This window comes from Cucurbita moschata, unplaced genomic scaffold (genome assembly GCF_002738365.1).
Source record: "Cucurbita moschata cultivar Rifu unplaced genomic scaffold, Cmos_1.0 Cmo_Scf00023, whole genome shotgun sequence".
NCBI lineage: Eukaryota > Viridiplantae > Streptophyta > Magnoliopsida > Cucurbitales > Cucurbitaceae > Cucurbita > Cucurbita moschata.
In genome coordinates, this window is record NW_019268539.1 from 2,060,312 (window position 1) to 2,077,877 (window position 17,566).

Genomic DNA, 17,566 nt, shown 5'->3' on the forward strand with positions numbered 1-17,566 from the left:
AGGGAAAGGTTTCGAGCTTTCTCTCAAGGCTTTAAAACGCGTCTTCTAGGGGAGATTTCCACACCCTTATAAAGGGTGGTTTGTTTTCCTCCCGAACGAACGTGGGATATCACAAAAACTAAGATATTTTTAATTTTTTTTTAGTTGCAAGTATTTTGAGATTTTTTTAAAAATTTTATAAACATTTTTTTTTTTTTAGCAAAAATACGTAATTTTATTAATTTAGCATTTTAAATTTTATTTGAATTATTTGAACCCAAAAGTTTGGGCTATTAGTAAACGGTTGAGGATCTGCAGCCACGTTATGTCTTTACTTTACAAGTCCCTGCTTTCGTGTCGCCGTTTTATTGGCTGAAATCCCAACCAGCTTCGAGAAGGTGGGCCCACATTGAAAATAATTATTATTACAGTTATTTTTATCTTTTTAATATTTCATTTTTATTATCCATTTCCAAAATTGTCAAATGCCCAACTAACCCAACATGGACAAATAAATAAATCAACTGTATTTCATTTCTATATTCCAAGTACTCTCTCCTTAACACTTTCTTAAATATTCTAAAAAATGCCCAATAAATTTTAAAATAGCTTAAAATATTAAAAATTTATTAGCGTGTAACTTGCAATAACCTGTAACACATGTATCACCCAACATGGCATAAAAGGCACGATGACTGGACATTGTCTTTACCTTCTTCCAGCTTATCATTGACCATCTATGATGGGATCTCCATCGGTCTCTACCGGAACTGATTCGACTGTTGTGATTTTGTAGTAGATGTTGACGTATTTCATTCCGTATAGGAAATACGAGATAAAGGAAGACCATCCAATAGCTACTTCAAGACGTTTCAGATGAACAGACAGTGAGATCAATTAATTTATAATTTCTAGTCGTGAAAAAGTCAACTAATTTTTTTTAAAATATTTATAAAATAAATGATTTTTGAAAGTGCTTAGAGGAATGCAAGTGTCCCTTTGTTCTTTTCAAGGCTCCATCTCATCATAGGGTAAAAATTAGACACGTGTATTATATAATTTAAATAATTAATTTAAAAAATCCATGTTTTCGCCTTAAAACAATTAATTATGATTTAGAAAAAAAAAAAACTCGTATTATTTTGATTATATAATGAATATTGATAAAAATTAATTAAAATTTTTAAAAGAAATATATGGACTAAAATTAGAGATTTTAAATAAGTATGAAATTCGGATTAAAATGCCTTTTAATGTTTATTTAATAAATAATTAATTGGGGCTTATAAATAGGGGTATTTACGTGAGATGCCCCAATAGTGTAACCTAGCCAATTTGTTCGCTTTAAAAGAACGATTATAAGGCGAAATTTCATGCACGAAAGTCATCGTCCCATTCCTTCTTACAGTAATGCTCAAATCTCTCTCTGTTTCACTCTCTCTATGTTCTCTTGAAACTTTCAATCTCATATCATAAGCTCTGCGAATTTCAAATCTCTGGAAATTTTCTCGGGGAAGTGAGATTGGATTTTGTTTTCAGAAGATGAATTCTGAGTTGTTTCGAAGAAATCAATCGAATCCGACGCTACAAACTAAAAATTCCGTGATTGGTCCACCGAGGACTCCGGCAGGTTGTTCAAGCAAATTCAGGAGTCCGATCCGTTACATGCTTCGGGAGCAGCGTCTTCTATTCGTTTTCATTGGCATTGCGATTGCAACTCTGTTGTTTAACGTTGTCCGTTTGACTTTTCCGTTGGAGCTTCGTGATGATCAACGGTATCGAGCGGAGTTGAATCCTTTCGTTCGATTGGATTCGTCGATCCCGATGCGGAGAGTTCTGTACGAAACTCGCCGTGAAGGATCGCTAGGGCGGGTGAATATGGCGGGTAAAGTCCCGCCGGGATTGAAGAAGAGGAACCTGAGGATCGTAGTTACTGGCGGCGCTGGATTCGTTGGAAGCCATCTCGTGGACCGTCTGATGGAGAGGGGCGATAACGTGATTGTCGTTGATAATTTCTTCACCGGCCGGAAGGATAATCTGGTTCATCATTTCGGAAACCCGAGATTCGAACTGATCCGACACGACGTTGTCGAGCCGATTCTATTGGAAGTTGATCAGATCTTCCATTTAGCTTGCCCTGCTTCTCCTGTTCATTACAAATTCAATCCTGTCAAGACAATCATATCCTTCTTTTTCTTCTTTCTCGATTCTTTAAAAATTTAATTACATGATATTTATTCACTTTTTCAGAACAAATTTCTTTCAAATCGTATTATCTCTAATCTTAGGGCTACAGAAATAGTGCAGAGCATGAATCTATTGAATTAGTCGACTTCAATTCTCGTTTACAATAGTAGTTTCAAAATTAATCTCGAATTTCCTTCTCTGAATCTCTGTGTTCTTCTGACATTTCTTTTTTCTATTGAGCTTATCCATTCTCTGTTTGTATTTCTGCAACCTCCTTTTTCGATTATGTGATTTGGTTTCTTTAACCTGATTGAGATCACAAGACCAATGTCGTCGGCACATTGAACATGCTAGGGCTTGCGAAGAGAGTTGGCGCTCGCTTTTTGCTGACCAGCACCAGCGAAGTCTACGGCGATCCGCTCCAACACCCGCAGGCTGAAACCTACTGGGGCAACGTCAACCCCATCGGTAACCCTCTGCCATGGCTGCCAGTACTCTGTTTTTTCATTTCCTCCATTTCCGTTTCGTTTACTGATTATGCTCCTTGCCGCCAATCGGCCTTCTCTTTGCAGGTGTTCGGAGCTGCTACGATGAAGGAAAACGCACGGCGGAGACTCTGACAATGGATTACCACAGAGGCCTTGGCATTGAGGTCGCAACTCCACTTTTTACTGAAAGCTCTGTTTAGCCAAATGTTAGTTAGAAAATTAGAGTAGGCAGCCATGATTGGAATCTGCCATTTTCTTACAGGTCCGGATTGCTCGGATATTCAACACTTATGGACCACGGATGTGCATCGATGACGGACGAGTTGTGAGCAATTTTGTAGCACAGGTACGCTTTCTGTTAATGTACGGCCACTAAGAGTTCATGGCACGTGGTCCCCACTGTATATTCTGTTGCAAAACAACCATGTGCTTTGTAATCCTAAAACCCATCAAATTCTGCAAGCAATTTTAATAACCAAATAAAAAATTATTTATTTAGGAGTGTTGTGAGTTCATGTTGTTCAAAAAGTCAGGGTTCGAATCCTCGTGTATATATTTTAATCTCTAAAATGCTATAAATGCTAGAGTTTTAAAAGTTTTATTTTTATAATATCATAACGATTTTTAGCTAAAAATAAATTTTCATAATTAAAAAAAAACGGTTTATGAATAAGTATAGTTTAATAGTAATTGTCTACATGCACACCCGTGTCATTGGGTATTGTTCTTGAAAAACCCATTTCAAATGAAATTGTCTGAGACACTTGTCTCGATATGCTCGCCCCAGGCCACAGGGTAGCTAGACCCATTTCCAAGCAAGTCTCTCGAGACACTCGTCTCAGTATGCTCGCCCTGTGGCACAGGGTAGCTAGACTAGACCCGTTACAAAGCAAGTCTTCAGAGACACTCGTCTCGGCATGCTCGCCCTGTGGCACAGGGTAGCTAGACTAGACCCATTACAAAGCAAGTCTTCAGAGACACTCGTCTCGGCATGCTCGCCCTGTGGCACAGGGTAGCTAGACCCATTACAAAGCAAGTCTCCAGAGACACTCGTCTCGGCATGCTAGCCCTGTGGCACAGGGTAGCTAGACCCATTCAAAATAAGTTACCCGAGACACTCGTCTTGACATGATTGTCCTATGCCACAGGATAGCTGACCCATTTCAAAGCAAGTCTCCCGAGACACTCGTCTCGACATGCTGGCCCTATGACACAGGGTAGCTAGACCCATTTCAAACGAAGTCGCCTGAGACAATAGTCTCGGCGTGCTCGCCCTGTGCCACAGGGTAACTCGCTTAGGCCACAAGCCTTAGAATGGTGGAGAGCAACTCGCTTAGGCCACAAGCCTTAGAATGGTGGAGAGCTGACACCATGCCTCCTTATAATACATTTTGAGTTATTTTCAATACTCCATACATAAACGTGACTTTGGCAAACAGACGTAATGGAGCATCTATCCGGTGTCCGATTGCCACCAAATTTAGCTTATTATTTTTGGAGTTTCAAATTTCTATCTCCGAACATTAAGTTGAACACTTTTGATCGGGATTGTAACATTATATTTCGATCTCTTATTCTATTCACGTATACATTGTGTTTTACCGCTCAATCTCGTAGGAGCATGTAAGGCTATAAAATTTACCCGAAAAAGAACATTCATAATTAGCGAGGTCATTTAGTTGTCAAAAACTTGCATCATTATTAATATATTGGGTAGACGTTAGGTTAGTTTAAATTTTGTACACAAATCTAATAAATTACTCTGTCAAAAACCCCCACAGGCATTGAGAAAGGAGCCGTTGACAGTTTATGGAGATGGCAAGCAGACCCGAAGCTTTCAATACGTTTCTGATCTGGTAAGGCCTTTAAATATATTTTTATACATCTATCTATCATCATAAAATGACTGTTAATATTATCATAAATTGGAAATGGAACTCAAATTAGGATAATCTAGAGAAGAAACTATCATATATATATATAGTTTTTAAATTAAAGTTTTTGTTGGATCTGTTCAATAAACTGACAGGTGGAGGGTTTAATGAAACTCATGGAAGGTGAGCACGTGGGCCCTTTCAATCTAGGCAACCCCGGCGAATTTACTATGCTTGAACTTGCTCAGGTCAGCTCTTTACTCCCTCGAACTTGTGGTACTAAACCAAATCTAATTTTAATGTTGGAATGTTTAAATTTATTTTAATTTTGATCCCTGATATGATGATATGATGATATGAGACCAGTGATTTGTTAAGTATTGTTAAGTATGCTTGGAAAGAAATTTAAAAACTCATAAGATTAAAATATTAGAAAAAGTTTTGAATTGTACTGTAACCTATCGAAGAAGTGTAGTTAAGTATTTTTTTTTTAATTTGTCGAGTGCTGATAAGGAATATGATTAAGGATTCAAACCTTTAGTCATTTGAATTAGAATTTTTCTCTAAAAAAAATTAGTAACACTTTAACAAGTTAAATTAGGCTCAAATTAACACGGGACTAAGAGTAATGAGCTAGATATTGTAGAAATGGATAGATATGAACTATTGTTTGTATTTTGTGAGTTCGAACCGAAAAATATGACTAAAAATTCGAACTTTAGTCAACTAATTTTGAGTACCGAAACATTAATGAAAGTTATTATTAAACTATGTTCATATCGATGTAATGGATTGTGATGTGCAGGTAGTGCAAGAGACAATAGATCCAAATGCAAGGATAGAGTTCAGGCCGAACACCGAAGACGACCCACACAAGAGGAAGCCCGACATTTCCAAAGCTAAGGAGCTTCTTGGTTGGGAGCCCTCTGTGTCCCTTCGTAAGGGCCTTCCCCTTATGGTTTCCGACTTCCGTCAGCGCATCTTCGGCGACCTCAAAGACGACGCCTCCTCCTCCTCCTCCGCCGCCGCCGCCACCCTCTCCACCCTCTCCACCACCTCCTCCGTCTAGTCACACCTACCTCTCTTCTCAAATACACTTTAGAATAAGAGGTCTCTCAATTACTTCCCCCAAGGAATAACATTTGGCAGACCGAAGAGAGCAAAGAAAGAGGGCCGGGGAGGGATCCCATTCATCCAACCTCTTTCTTTCTTTGTCTGCTAATCCACAATTTTTATTCTAAGGGCCTAATTTACCTCTCTCCCTCCCCTCTTCTCTTCTCTCTTCTCCGCTTTTTGTGAAATTTTCCTTCTTTCTTTGCTTCTTTTCATTTTGTTCAAGTTTGAACCTTTGTGGTTATATGTTTTATGAATCTATATAGTAATTCTTTTTTAATCAATATAAATATATAACATTTTGATGGTTCGTATCTTTTTCGGAATAGCTAGCGATTCGAGAAGAAGATGGTCAAGGTAGCATGCTTCCCGGCCACTACATTGATGTGCAGATGTGTATATAGTAGTAGTTGTAACAGCTCAAGCTTAACGTTAATAGATGTTGTTTGCTTTGACTTGTTACGTATCACTAGGAACCGTATGGTTTAAAAATGTGTCTAGTAGTAGATGTGCATATGGTCAAGGTAGCATGCTTCCAGGCCACTACATTAGATGTGCAGATGTGCATGTAGTAGTAGTTGTAATAACTCAAGCTTAACGTTAATAGATATTGTCTGGTTTTGCCTATTACGTATCACCAATAGATATTGTCTGGTTTGGCCTGTTACGTATCACCGACAGTCTCATTTAAAAATGTATCTATAGTAGTAGATGTGCAGATGGTCAAGGTAGCATGCTTACCGACCACTACATTGATGTGCAGATGTGTATGTAGTAGTAGTTGTAACAGCTCAAGCTTAATGTTAATAGATATTGTTTGCTTTGACTTGTTACGTTTCACCGACAACCTCACGTTTTAAAAATGTGTCTATAGTAGTAGATGTGCAGATGGTCAAGGTAGCAAGCTTCCAGACCACTACATTAGATGTGCAAATGTGCATGTAGCAGTAGTTGTAACAACTCAAGCTTAACATTAATAAATATTGTCTGCTTTGACCTGTTATGTATCACTGGCAGCCTCACGGTCTAAAAATGTGTCTATAGTAGTAGATGTGCAGATGGTCAAGATAGCATGCTTCCAGACCACTACATTAAATGTGTAGGTGTACTTGTAGTAGTAGTTGTAATAGCTCAAGCTTAACGTTAATAGATATTGTTTGTTTTGGCTTGTTACGTATTACCGACAACGGTTTAAAAATGTGTCTATTGGGGAGAGGTTTCCACACACTTATGAAGAATGCTTTAGTTCTTTCTCTAACTCTACTTTGGTCTGTTATATATCACGGTCAGCCTCATGGTTTTAAAATGCGTATACGCTGGAGAGGTTTCTACACCCTTATAAATAATGGTTTGCTCCACTCTCAACCGACGTGGGGTCTCACAATAATTGTCGGTTGATGATACTTTTATTCTATACCAAAATACTACTTCAGATAAGTGAGATCTTCACTTTGCTAGATAAGGTAGACTAGTATACCGCTAAAGATGTTATGGTTTCAATTTTGAATAGCATATGAGCGGCTAGAGGTTTAGTTTTTGCATTTTTCTTTTTAAATAGAGATTGGGTTTGCGAAGATGTTAAAAACTAATTATTTGTTGAAAATGCAAAGACTATTTTAAAATTTATTAAAAATAACCAAATTAAGTATTAAAATAAAATAATTCCCAAAAGTGTTTAATATCCACGTGGCATCCGATGAGAGACTGCTGTGAGAAAGGCTTTTAAGCGGGAAGTTAAAATTCGAAGATTCGAACACAACTGGAGACGTCGGCGATTTATCGCGACCGACCTCCGAACTTCACACTTCACAGCCATGGAGGAAGCCGTTTCTCGAATCCTCACAGAGCTCGAAGAAGCTCGCTGTTTCGACGGCTCTACAAATCTCCATTCTCAGCCTCCGCCGCCGCTCTCCGAGTCCGCTCTCTTCAACCTTCAAAGCTTGTTGGACAACTCAATCGGTACCGATGAACAACAACCAGTCGATCGCCTCTACGAAGACCTCTCTGCCAAATCCCTGTCTCCGTCCTCCCTCATCCGCGCCATCGCCTCCGCCATGGATGAGCCTTCCCCTCGCGTTTCGATCTTAGCCTCTAAAGTCTATTTGTCCCTTCTTCTGGCCCCAAATGCACCAGTTTTCACGCTGTTCAATCCGATGGATTTTCTTTCGTTTCTCAGGTCTATGAGACGATTCTTGAAGCAGCGACCACGGACTACGCCGAATCAGGAGTCCATTGCTCCCAAACGGAAGAGGAAAGGCGGTGTTAAGGGTAAGGGTTTGAGGAATTGTGCGCAGAGGCAGAGTTTTAATGGCGGACATCATGATGGTGAATTCGATGCAAGAGTCTTGTATCCTGTGCTTGAGAGGTTAGGGATATTAATGAGTTTGATTCATTTGGATCGATTCCCTGATAGTTTGAAATCTTTGGTTGAAACTGTAATTGATATTCCGGTTTTGGCACTAGAAGTATGCAGTAATTTAAGTATCTATAGTAAGTTAACCAATTTATGTTCGCGGATTTTGAGTGCTACATTGCGTCCTGAGCATGGGGATCTGGTGAGTATTGCCGCTGAGGTGATTAAATCTCTATCACCATTGATTCTTCATCATAAAGATCAGGCGCGAGCGTTTGCGCTGGAGTTTGTCACTATTCAAATAGCGAATGCAGCAAAGGAATCAGATGGTGTTAAAAGCGCTCTGGTGAATCTTCCAAGGTATTTGGTTCAGAAGGCACCTGAGAAATCCGAGCCTCGTGCTTTAGCTGTTGATTCAATAATGGAGGTTGTTAAAGTGATGGAATTCAAGGATCAAATTGGGTTTGTGGATTATGTAGTGAAGATGACCCGAGGAAAGTCTAATCTTAGGCTGTTAGCTAGTGATCTTATCTCAACGCTGATAATGTCCTTGAGTGATCCAGTGGCCGTTGATTCCGAAAGTGAACTGAAGGATTCGTGGAGATTTGGGTGCTTGGTGGCATTGGTCCAACGATGTTCAGATGCTGGTGCTACAATTCGTGCCCGGGCACTATCCAACTTAGCTCACCTTGTGGTGTTCTTGTCTGACAATGACAAGAATAAGGCCTTACTGAAGGAAGTGTTGGGGTCTGGTGACAGACATTGCAAAAAGAATGGAAGTGAAATTCATGCTCGTTTGCGAAAAAGGTGTGTGGATGAGAAGGCGGCAGTTAGGAAGGCTGCGTTATTTCTGGTTACCAAGTGTACAGCCCTCCTTGGTGGATCAATGGATGGAGATATGCTGAAGACCGTTGGAATTGCTTGTTCCGACCCACTTGTTAGCATACGGAAAGCTGCAATGTTGGCTCTTTCTGAGGTGAATCACAAACGTTTTTAACAAGTTTAAAGTTTATATAATGTGTTTAGTTGGTATGAGGTGTTGAGGATTGAGTCCCAACCATGGCTAACTTAGAGAATGATCATGGGTTTATAAGTAAGGAATACATCTCCATTAGTATGAGTAGCCTTTTGGAGAAACCAAAAGCAAAGCCACGAGAGCTTATGCTCAAAGTGGACAATATCATATTATTGTGGAGGTTCGTGATTCCTAACATAGTATCAGAGCCATGTCCTTAAATGAACAATGTCAATAGAATCCTCAAATGTCGAACAAAGAAATTGCGAACCTCGAAGGTGTAGCAAAAGCGACTCAAGTGTCGAACAAAGGGTGTACTTTGTTCGAGGACTCCAGAAAATGAGTCTAGCCTCGATTATGGAGAGGCTGTTCGAGGGCTCCATAGGCCTCAGGGGAGGCTCTATAGTATACTTTGTTCTAGAAGAGGATTGTTGAGAATTGTTGGGACGGAGTCCACGTTCGCTAATTTTCTCACGAAGCAAACGTTGTTTTCTCCTGTCTCTTTCCTTTCATTCCTTGCTGATAACCGTGCATATCCACATAAAAATTAAAATAAAGTTGTCGTCTTAAATGAGGTAAATGAAACTAAGTGATCATTGATCCTATAGTGGTTGTATGATATATTAAATTCTCTTTTACTATTGGTCATCTTCTTTGGAGCTTTTGATATTTTGGAGTTAGTTCTCTCATTTTCTGCTGTGCCCAACTGCTAATAGTTACAATTTCAAATTTTCATTCATTATTGGTCTCACGTTTGAATCATTATTTACTCTTAGGCCTTCCGAAGATTCCCAGATGAAAGTGTCACTGTCGAGTGGCTACATTCTATTCCACGTTTGATTGCTGATAATGAATCTAGCATTCAAGAAGAGTGTGAAAACTTGTTTCAAGAACTAGTACTTGACCGGCTGTCTAGAGTTGGATCTTCAAGTTTACCCCGTGATGGATCAAGAACACTTGATTTAAAGAGGCAATTTGAGTTGTTAATTCCTGGAGTATTGGATCTTCTTAAAGAGATAAGTCATGCAGAGGTAATGCCGTGGGTGAAGAAAGTTTGTGCTAACTTGGGAAAAAAGAAACGATTAAAACCCTCAATTGCCGTTTCACTTCAGAAGATTATAGGGACATCTGAATCCCTATGGCTAAGGCAATCCTTACCACCGGAGAAGTGGACAGCTCCCCCGGGTGCCTGGTTCCTGCTGTCGGAAGTGTCAGCTTATCTTGTGAAAGAAGTGGACTGGGAGTTTCTTCATCATCACTGGAAAATCCTGGATGATCATGGTAGGACTGAGTTTGGGAGTCCAGTGGCTCAAGTAGGTTTATTCGGAGATGAAAACAACCCAGAGTCAAATTCCATCGCTTGGGCTCAAGATCGAGTTTTTCTCTTGCAAACCATCTCTAATGTTTCTCTTGAGCTGCCTCCAGAACCTGCAGAAAAGTTGGCTCACGAATTGATTAAAAAGGTTGAAGAATTCAGCATGCATTCTACCGAGGTAAGCATCAAAAGGATTGTTTTCAGACTTTGTTTTACAGTCTATAATTGTTGGTTTATTTCTCCAATGCTGTTGATTAGATAATCAAGATTAAATTCACCAATAAGTAGTTTCTTAACACACTTCCACGGACAAAGATGTCATCCTCTAGCCTATTAATGGTAAAAATGAACACTGTTCATCATGGATACAGTTCTATGCTGTATAATATTTCTCTATGTTTCTGAGTAGTTATTAAGGACGTGTTTGAGAATGATTTTGAAATAGTCAAAATTACCTTTATCAGAGCATGTTCTTTTATCATTTAAAGTCAATTAAATGTCAAGTTTTATGCTATCAAAATTGATTTTAATTAATTAAAGACACGTTTAAAATGAGTTTAATGGTTTCAAAATTATTTCCAAACATTTTTAGCATGTATGCGTACTGTTTCACTAAAATGTCATTGAAGTGGGGGAAAATTCTTATTGGAATTGGCTAACAACTCTTCTGCAGTGAACATGAATAGATGGCTGGTGAGCGTGGGTAGTTAGCTATTCATGATAAGTTCATCTCATCAGCCAATGCGTGTGAGAGCACCTGCATGTGTTTTGCAATTGGGATTTTTTCTTATTTTTTATTTTGCTTCACCATTCTTGTTTCAAACATCTTTAAAATGGGAAAAGAGGCCTGTAAACATCCAGAATATTTGAAAAATTTATGGAAAACAGTGATCAAGTAATAATCTAAATACAAGCCAAAAATGTTCTGGGTTTGGATTTTCTTATAGTAATTTGCCTGCCAAGCATCAATTTTGATAGATCAATACTTACTATTCCAGTCTGTTTTTCTTGATATCTCACACGCATTTGTATTTAATGGTGATCTCTTGGTAGGTGAATGCGCATGTAAAAACACTTAAAACATTGTGCAAACGGCAGGCTATGCAATCTGCTGAAGCCGATACGCTGATCCTAACATGGGTAAACCAGCTGCTCTCCAAAGCCTCTCAAATATTGGAGAAGTATATATCCAAGCATAGAAAAGCAAAAAAAGATGTGAACTTCATAACACCACCTCCTAAAAGTGGTAGTAGATTGGGAAAGCGTGCAACTGCCCCGAGCAAGTCCCTGTCACGAGCAATCACTGCCGCTTACACCATTGGCTCTTTGATTATCATCTGTCCATCTGCTGACATAACTACCATCATACCACTTCTCCACACCATTATCACTTCTGGAAACCGTGATCCCAAATCGAATAAACTACCTATTCAAACGGTATCTATAAAGGAAACTGCGCCTTCTTTATACGTTCAAGCATGGTTGACAATGGGGAAGATTTGCCTTGCTGACGAGAAGTGTGCAAAGAGCTACATTCCTCTATTTTTACAGGTTAGGCTTTGATTCTTCATTCACGTATATCGTTGAGAAGTTGGGAGGGAGTCTTGCTAATTTAGGGAATGATCATGAAGTTATAAGTAAGGAATACATCTCCATTGATATGAGGCCTTTTAGAGAAGCCAAAAGCAAACCCACGAGAGCTTATGCTCAAAGTGGACAATATCATACCATTGTAGAGAGTCGTGATTTTTTATGATTTACGTGAATGTTGTTTAAACAAGTAGATTTCTGGCATTAGTCTGGTTAAAGGAATAATACCACGATAACTATATGAGTTCAATCATATACTCGTTTTGAAATATCATCCATTGTAGAATTGAAGTGTTCCCCCTACCCATAAATTTTGATCTATCTGTTTGTTATTGAAGTTCTCTCTTCTTATGTACATATATATAATAAATAAATAATTAAAGTTCTTCCTCCATGTCTTCTAATAGATATCAAAGCTATAATCGTTGTACATACTACTTTATCAGCGTCTTTTATGCAATCATAATTTATTTTTGATACACCTCTAGTGGCCTAAAAGTTTTATATTAGTTCAGGAGCTTGAAAATAGTGACTGTGCAGCTCTCCGCAACAACCTTGTTATCACGATGGCAGATTTTTGTGTACGCTATACTGCTCTAGTTGATTGGTAAGATTAATGCACGATGTGAGTGTTTGGCAATGGCAATCATAGTGAAGTCTTTTAATGTTTCTTACATGTTACTATCTAACCATCTCTGTATTGAACAGCTACCTTACGAAGATCACGAAATGCCTTCGCGACCCTTGTGAACTTGTCAGAAGACACACATTCATACTTCTATCGAGATTACTACAGGTAATTCTTCATTCCCCAACCCCTAAAAACTTCTCCAGATTTTCACATAATACTGTAACGCTCAAGCTCAACGCTAGCAGATATTGTTCTTTTTTGGGCTTTCCCTTTTTAGCTTCCCCTCAAAGTTCTTAAAACGTGTTTGCTAGGGAGATGTTTTCACACCCTTATAATGAATGCTTCGTTCTCCTCTCCAACCGACGTGGGTTCTCACAAATACCATTTTAATTTTCAGAGAGACTACGTGAAATGGAGAGGGGTTTTGTTTCTTCGGTTTCTCTTCTCACTTGTCGACGAATCAGAGAAGATTCGTCAACTAGCAGATTTCCTTTTCGGGAACATTTTAAAAGGTTAGCATTACTATTCGTTCTCATGGTTATAATATTGATCACATCATTACAACATGCCAATACTTTTGAATTGTGAAACTGAATTTGCAGTAAAGGCGCCACTTTTGGCTTACAACAGTTTTGTAGAAGCAATTTATGTTCTGAATGACTGTCGTGCCCATTCTGGACATAACGATTCGAAGGCTTCGAGAGCTGAAAGCCGATTATTCTCCATTCGGTAAGGAATGTTTGAACTTTGTGACATGTTATCACAATTATCTGTAATGGAAAATGATTAAAGTTCATATTCTTAGAGGTAATGATGAAAGTTCGAGGCGCAAGAGAATGCACATTTATGTTTCTTTGTTAAAACAAATGTCTCCCGAACATCTCCTGGCCACCTTTGCAAAGCTATGTTCAGAGATTCTTGGTGAAGCTTCAGATGGTAAACTCAGTATGGATGATACCACTGCACGGTCTGTTTTACAGGTTCAAATTCAAAAGCTTTCAACAATCTTTGTATTTTTTCTTCTCTTCTTTTCTCTTGTTTAGTGTTTACATACTAGAATCTTATTAGTTCTCCTTGGCTGAGATCACAGGACACCTTTGATATTCTTGCTTGTAAGGAGATTCGATTATCAATAAATCGAGGGTCGTCGTCGGAATCTGGTGATGTAGATGAGGAAGGAGGCGAGAGCGGAGGGGCGTCTGCTGCTAGAGGAAAGGTTATCACTCATGTTGTGAGAAAAAGTCTCATTCAAAACTCCCTTCCCATCTTCACTGAGCTAAAAAGGCTAATGGAAAGCAAGAATAGCCCTCTTATAGGTGTGAAATCACTTCTTTAAATGCTAGAAAGTTGTTTCAAACCGAACCTGTGATATGTTTAACCTTTTATACTTTTGTGAAAATAGGTTCTCTTATGGAATGTCTTCTAGTTCTTCTCAAAGACTACAAGAACGACATCGATGACATGTTGGTAGCTGATAAGCAACTTCAGAAAGAGCTTGTCTATGACATTCAAAAGTACGAAGCTACCAAAGCTAAGTCGGCCGCGGCCGCAGCGGTCAACGAGATGCAAAAGTCAACTAATTATATTTCTCCTGAGGCTCCTCCTCATGTTAGAAACTCCATTAGCAAGCTAACCTCCAAACTCCAAAAGGACTCAAGAGTTGCTTCAGCCATTGCTGATGTAGCCGCTGCAGCCACTGCTAAGTCTGTGCTTAGGGAAGTGAATAGAGGGACTTCGACGCCGCCTCTTGGTTCTCTAAGTTTGCCTAAACTCAAGTCTCGTACTGGTGGAAACAATGGCGCAAATACCTCACGCTTGAATGTGATTGAATCTGTGAGGAAACGGCAGTCTTTTGATTCTGATGAAGAAAACTAATGTGCATAGGCTAACCAGGTAACGTAGTTTGATATTTTGTGAAGCTTTCTATGTTGTTGTAATCTTGTTCTCTTTTGTTTATGTATTTAATTTCTTCTTCCGTGTGAAATAGAAGCTTATTAGAATGGTTATACCTTAGAAGTATGAGAGAATGTGTTGAGAATGGCTCGTGAATGTGAGAAATTTCGTGTGATTAAGGTAAATTTGTACTAAATTCGAGATTCGAGAGTTTTAACATTTGTGATCTAGAAGTTTGTATGTTTGTAAATGTTCTTAGATCCAATTACTTAAGGTTTTCATATCTAAACCATGTCTAGGTGGAAATCTTCTTGATTCGGGATTCAAGAGTTTTAACATTTGTGATTTAGGAGTTTGTATGTTCGTAAACGTTCTTAGATCCAATTAGTTAAGGTTTTCATAGCAAAATGATGTTTAGGTGGAAATCCTCCATTTGATCGACGTTGTCGTGATCTAAATTAAGAATAAACCTTTAAAGTTTAATTATCAATTTCTTTACTTTTAAGTTGTGTCTATTTAGTTAACATGGAGACAGACTTATTCTTATGGATCATGAAACGATTCCAATGATAAATCAATTCAAGGGACCATAGGCGAACAGGGAATAGACTTTTCAAACTTAATTTTGAGTGAAGTCTTAATAAAATTTTAAAATCTTCCTTTTGTGTTAATATATTTTTAATTTTTTTTAATTTTATATTTAATAAATTTGTAAATCTTAAAATATCAAAATTGAAATATTAAATTTATAATTTAAAAAATAGAGTGATTAATACTTAATTTGTAATTTAACTCACTGTAAATCTAGTTAAAGTTGAATTTGGTGTGATCCATGTATTATTCATTTCAATTCCTATTAAAGAAATTTATTTATAATTTCATATAGTTTATTATTTACGGATGTTGAATCGATAATTATATTTTATTACATAAATTGGATTGAACTTGAAATACTTAATTGTTAAGATATGTGTACATGTAATCCTATTTTATCCAAAATGGTAATTATTTAGATAAACAATTTTATAAATAAACAATTTTTTTAGACTAAATTTAAATTCAGGGTATATATATATATATATTTTAAAAGTTTATCTAGATGTTATATTTTAATGTAATTTCAAGGAATTTAATTTAACTTTAAATTGTTACCTAATTTAGATTTAAATTTAGATAGTGTTTATTTTAGGGTTTTAAATTTAATAAATATTGTAATTATCTGGAATGAGAATTAAGCCATCCATCCTTGTTAAAATTATAATTAATACCTTATTTATTTATTTTTTTTAAAATTTATTGCTTAAATCTCTACCTTAAATCTCTGAAAGTCTCCACGGCTTTTAATGGAAATGAAAAGTCCTGTCTGCTGACGAACGAATGCCATTGCAGCAGGCCAACTCCGAGCTCGGTGTTCATGGGGAAATTTTTTCTTTTAGGAGTTCAATCTTCTGAATGAATCCCGATCCTCATCTTTCTCCGAGTTTGAAGCCGTCAATCTTCTTTCATCAGGCACGACTCTCACTCCTCATCCTTTCTTATCTATCGTGTATATATAATGTGGATGATAATGCTGTATACTCTAGCTTAGCCTTGCTTATGTGATTTTGTTGATCCGCTCACTGCCAGTACTGTTGCGAAATTTGATAGTGGATTTCTATTTTTTTTTTTCTGTAATTTAGGTCTTATCTGTCTCGAATTTGTTATCAGTATAGTTGGAATTGTATATGAAATTGTGCTGAAGGAAATCCGGCGGTTTAGGGTTTTCTTTGAAAGATTGTGTCGGTGCGATTATGGATGGGAATAAGGACGAAGCTTTAAGATGTATTCGCATAGCGGAAGAAGCAATTGCATCGGGGAATAAAGAGCGAGCACTTAAATTCATTAAAATTGCTTGTCGCCTTAATCGGAGTTTGGAAGTGAACGAGTTATTGTCGGCGTGCGAGGATATTGACTCGAAATCACCTTCATCTTCCTCCGATGGGAAACGCGCGGGAAAAGTTCATAGTGTTTCTGGTTCGGCGAATCATGTTGACGGTTTGAATGGTGAACGTAATTACAGTATTGAACATGTTCAATTGATCAGGCAGATAAAAACAGCTAAGGACTATTACAAAATTCTCGGTGTGGAGAAAACTAGTTCGGCTGAAGAAATTAAGAGAGCTTATAAGAAATTGTCCTTGAAAGTTCACCCTGATAAGAACAAGGCTCCTGGTTCAGATGAAGCATTCAAGAAATTATCCAAGGCTTTCATGTGTTTGAGCAATGACACGTCGAGAAGGCAATATGACCACACAGCTTTGGTTGATCAATATGAGTACAACCAACAGCATAATGTAAGGCGCAGGAGAACTGGTCGTGATTTGTTTGAAGAAAATTTTGATCCTGATGAGATATTCAGGGCGTTCTTTGGGCAAGGAAATATGTTTCAGACGAGTCGTGCTTATACTTATAGCACTGGAGGTGCGAGAAGCCAACGGAGGACAGAATCTGATGGGGGAGGTCCCAACTTGTTGATTTTACTTCTAATGTTACCATTCTTGTTAATTGTCTTGTTGGCTTATATGCCCTTTCCAGAGCCAGACTATTCTTTGCATAAAAATCTATCCTACAGTATTCCCATGGCTACGGAGAAACATGGAGTGGAGTTTTTTGTCAAATCATCAGATTTTGATGAAAGATATCCTCTTGGAAGCGGAGCTCGATCTGAAATAGAGAGTAGTGTGATTAGGGATTACAAAAACATGGTTTGGCGTTATTGTCATATAGAACTCCAGAGACGCAAGTGGAATAAAAATCTCCCAACTCCTCATTGCGAGAAGATGAATAATCTCGGGTTTGCATAAAGGTAAACAGGGGTTCTCTCATTTCTTAGGCGTTATTATCCAAGTCTTGTTGTTTGCTACTTCAGTTGTTAACTTTGCTTGAATATAAAGACTGCAATATTAAGTTTTGTTATTTTTTGAAGCTTTTTATCCCATTTGAACTAGTCTTTTGTGTCTCTCATGTGTTAGGTGGTTTAGACTTAGATTGTTTAATGAACCTGTCTCTATATGATCCCTGAAAAAGAAATCATTACTACTGAAGTCTCTGTCTCTTATCCCAAAAAAAAAAAAAAAAAAAAAAATACA

At 37.9% G+C, this 17,566-nt stretch overlaps 3 protein-coding genes across 4 annotated transcripts in view; all 3 read left to right on the forward strand.

The window, feature by feature from the left end:
- The first annotated feature begins 1,355 nt into the window (after positions 1 to 1,355).
- Positions 1,356 to 5,887, forward strand: LOC111460303 (UDP-glucuronic acid decarboxylase 4-like). The gene is made up of 7 exons (XM_023103506.1): positions 1,356 to 2,160; positions 2,487 to 2,634; positions 2,739 to 2,818; positions 2,917 to 3,000; positions 4,436 to 4,510; positions 4,684 to 4,776; positions 5,334 to 5,887. Exons 1-7 carry the CDS (start codon positions 1,522 to 1,524, stop codon positions 5,595 to 5,597), a joined length of 1,383 nt encoding a protein of 460 aa, XP_022959274.1. The 5' UTR covers positions 1,356 to 1,521; the 3' UTR covers positions 5,598 to 5,887.
- Positions 5,888 to 7,400: 1,513 nt separating this feature from the next.
- LOC111460444 (condensin-2 complex subunit D3) lies at positions 7,401 to 14,636 on the forward strand. Its single transcript, XM_023103718.1, has 10 exons — positions 7,401 to 8,970; positions 9,786 to 10,502; positions 11,378 to 11,875; positions 12,430 to 12,521; positions 12,623 to 12,710; positions 12,943 to 13,057; positions 13,148 to 13,274; positions 13,351 to 13,525; positions 13,636 to 13,861; positions 13,948 to 14,636. The coding sequence occupies exons 1-10, from the start codon at positions 7,456 to 7,458 to the stop codon at positions 14,418 to 14,420; spliced, it is 4,026 nt and encodes a 1,341-aa protein (XP_022959486.1). The 5' UTR covers positions 7,401 to 7,455; the 3' UTR covers positions 14,421 to 14,636.
- Positions 14,637 to 15,759: 1,123 nt separating this feature from the next.
- LOC111460072 (chaperone protein dnaJ 49) overlaps positions 15,760 to 17,566 on the forward strand; it is a 2,542-nt gene continuing 735 nt past the window's right edge. For both annotated transcript variants that reach the window (XM_023103157.1, XM_023103156.1), the window contains exons 1-2: positions 15,760 to 15,947; positions 16,118 to 17,283. In XM_023103157.1, the coding sequence (XP_022958925.1) occupies positions 16,229 to 17,281 (1,053 nt within the window). In that variant the 5' untranslated portion in view covers positions 15,760 to 15,947; positions 16,118 to 16,228 and the 3' untranslated portion in view covers positions 17,282 to 17,283. The remainder of the gene's footprint in view (positions 15,948 to 16,117; positions 17,284 to 17,566) is intronic.

Bases quoted from the DNA above. Each gene is read 5' to 3' on its own strand.
- LOC111460303 (XM_023103506.1), top strand. From the start codon at position 1,522: ATGAATTCTGAGTTGTTTCGAAGAAATCAATCGAATCCGACGCTACAA. The intron at 2,161-2,486 runs ATATCCTTCTTT...GATTGAGATCAC, and splicing joins TCAATCCTGTCAAGACAATC to AAGACCAATGTCGTCGGCAC. The intron at 4,511-4,683 runs GTAAGGCCTTTA...ATAAACTGACAG, and splicing joins TTCAATACGTTTCTGATCTG to GTGGAGGGTTTAATGAAACT.
- LOC111460444 (XM_023103718.1), top strand. From the start codon at position 7,456: ATGGAGGAAGCCGTTTCTCGAATCCTCACAGAGCTCGAAGAAGCTCGC. The intron at 10,503-11,377 runs GTAAGCATCAAA...ATCTCTTGGTAG, and splicing joins TCAGCATGCATTCTACCGAG to GTGAATGCGCATGTAAAAAC. The intron at 13,275-13,350 runs GTAAGGAATGTT...TCATATTCTTAG, and splicing joins AGCCGATTATTCTCCATTCG to AGGTAATGATGAAAGTTCGA.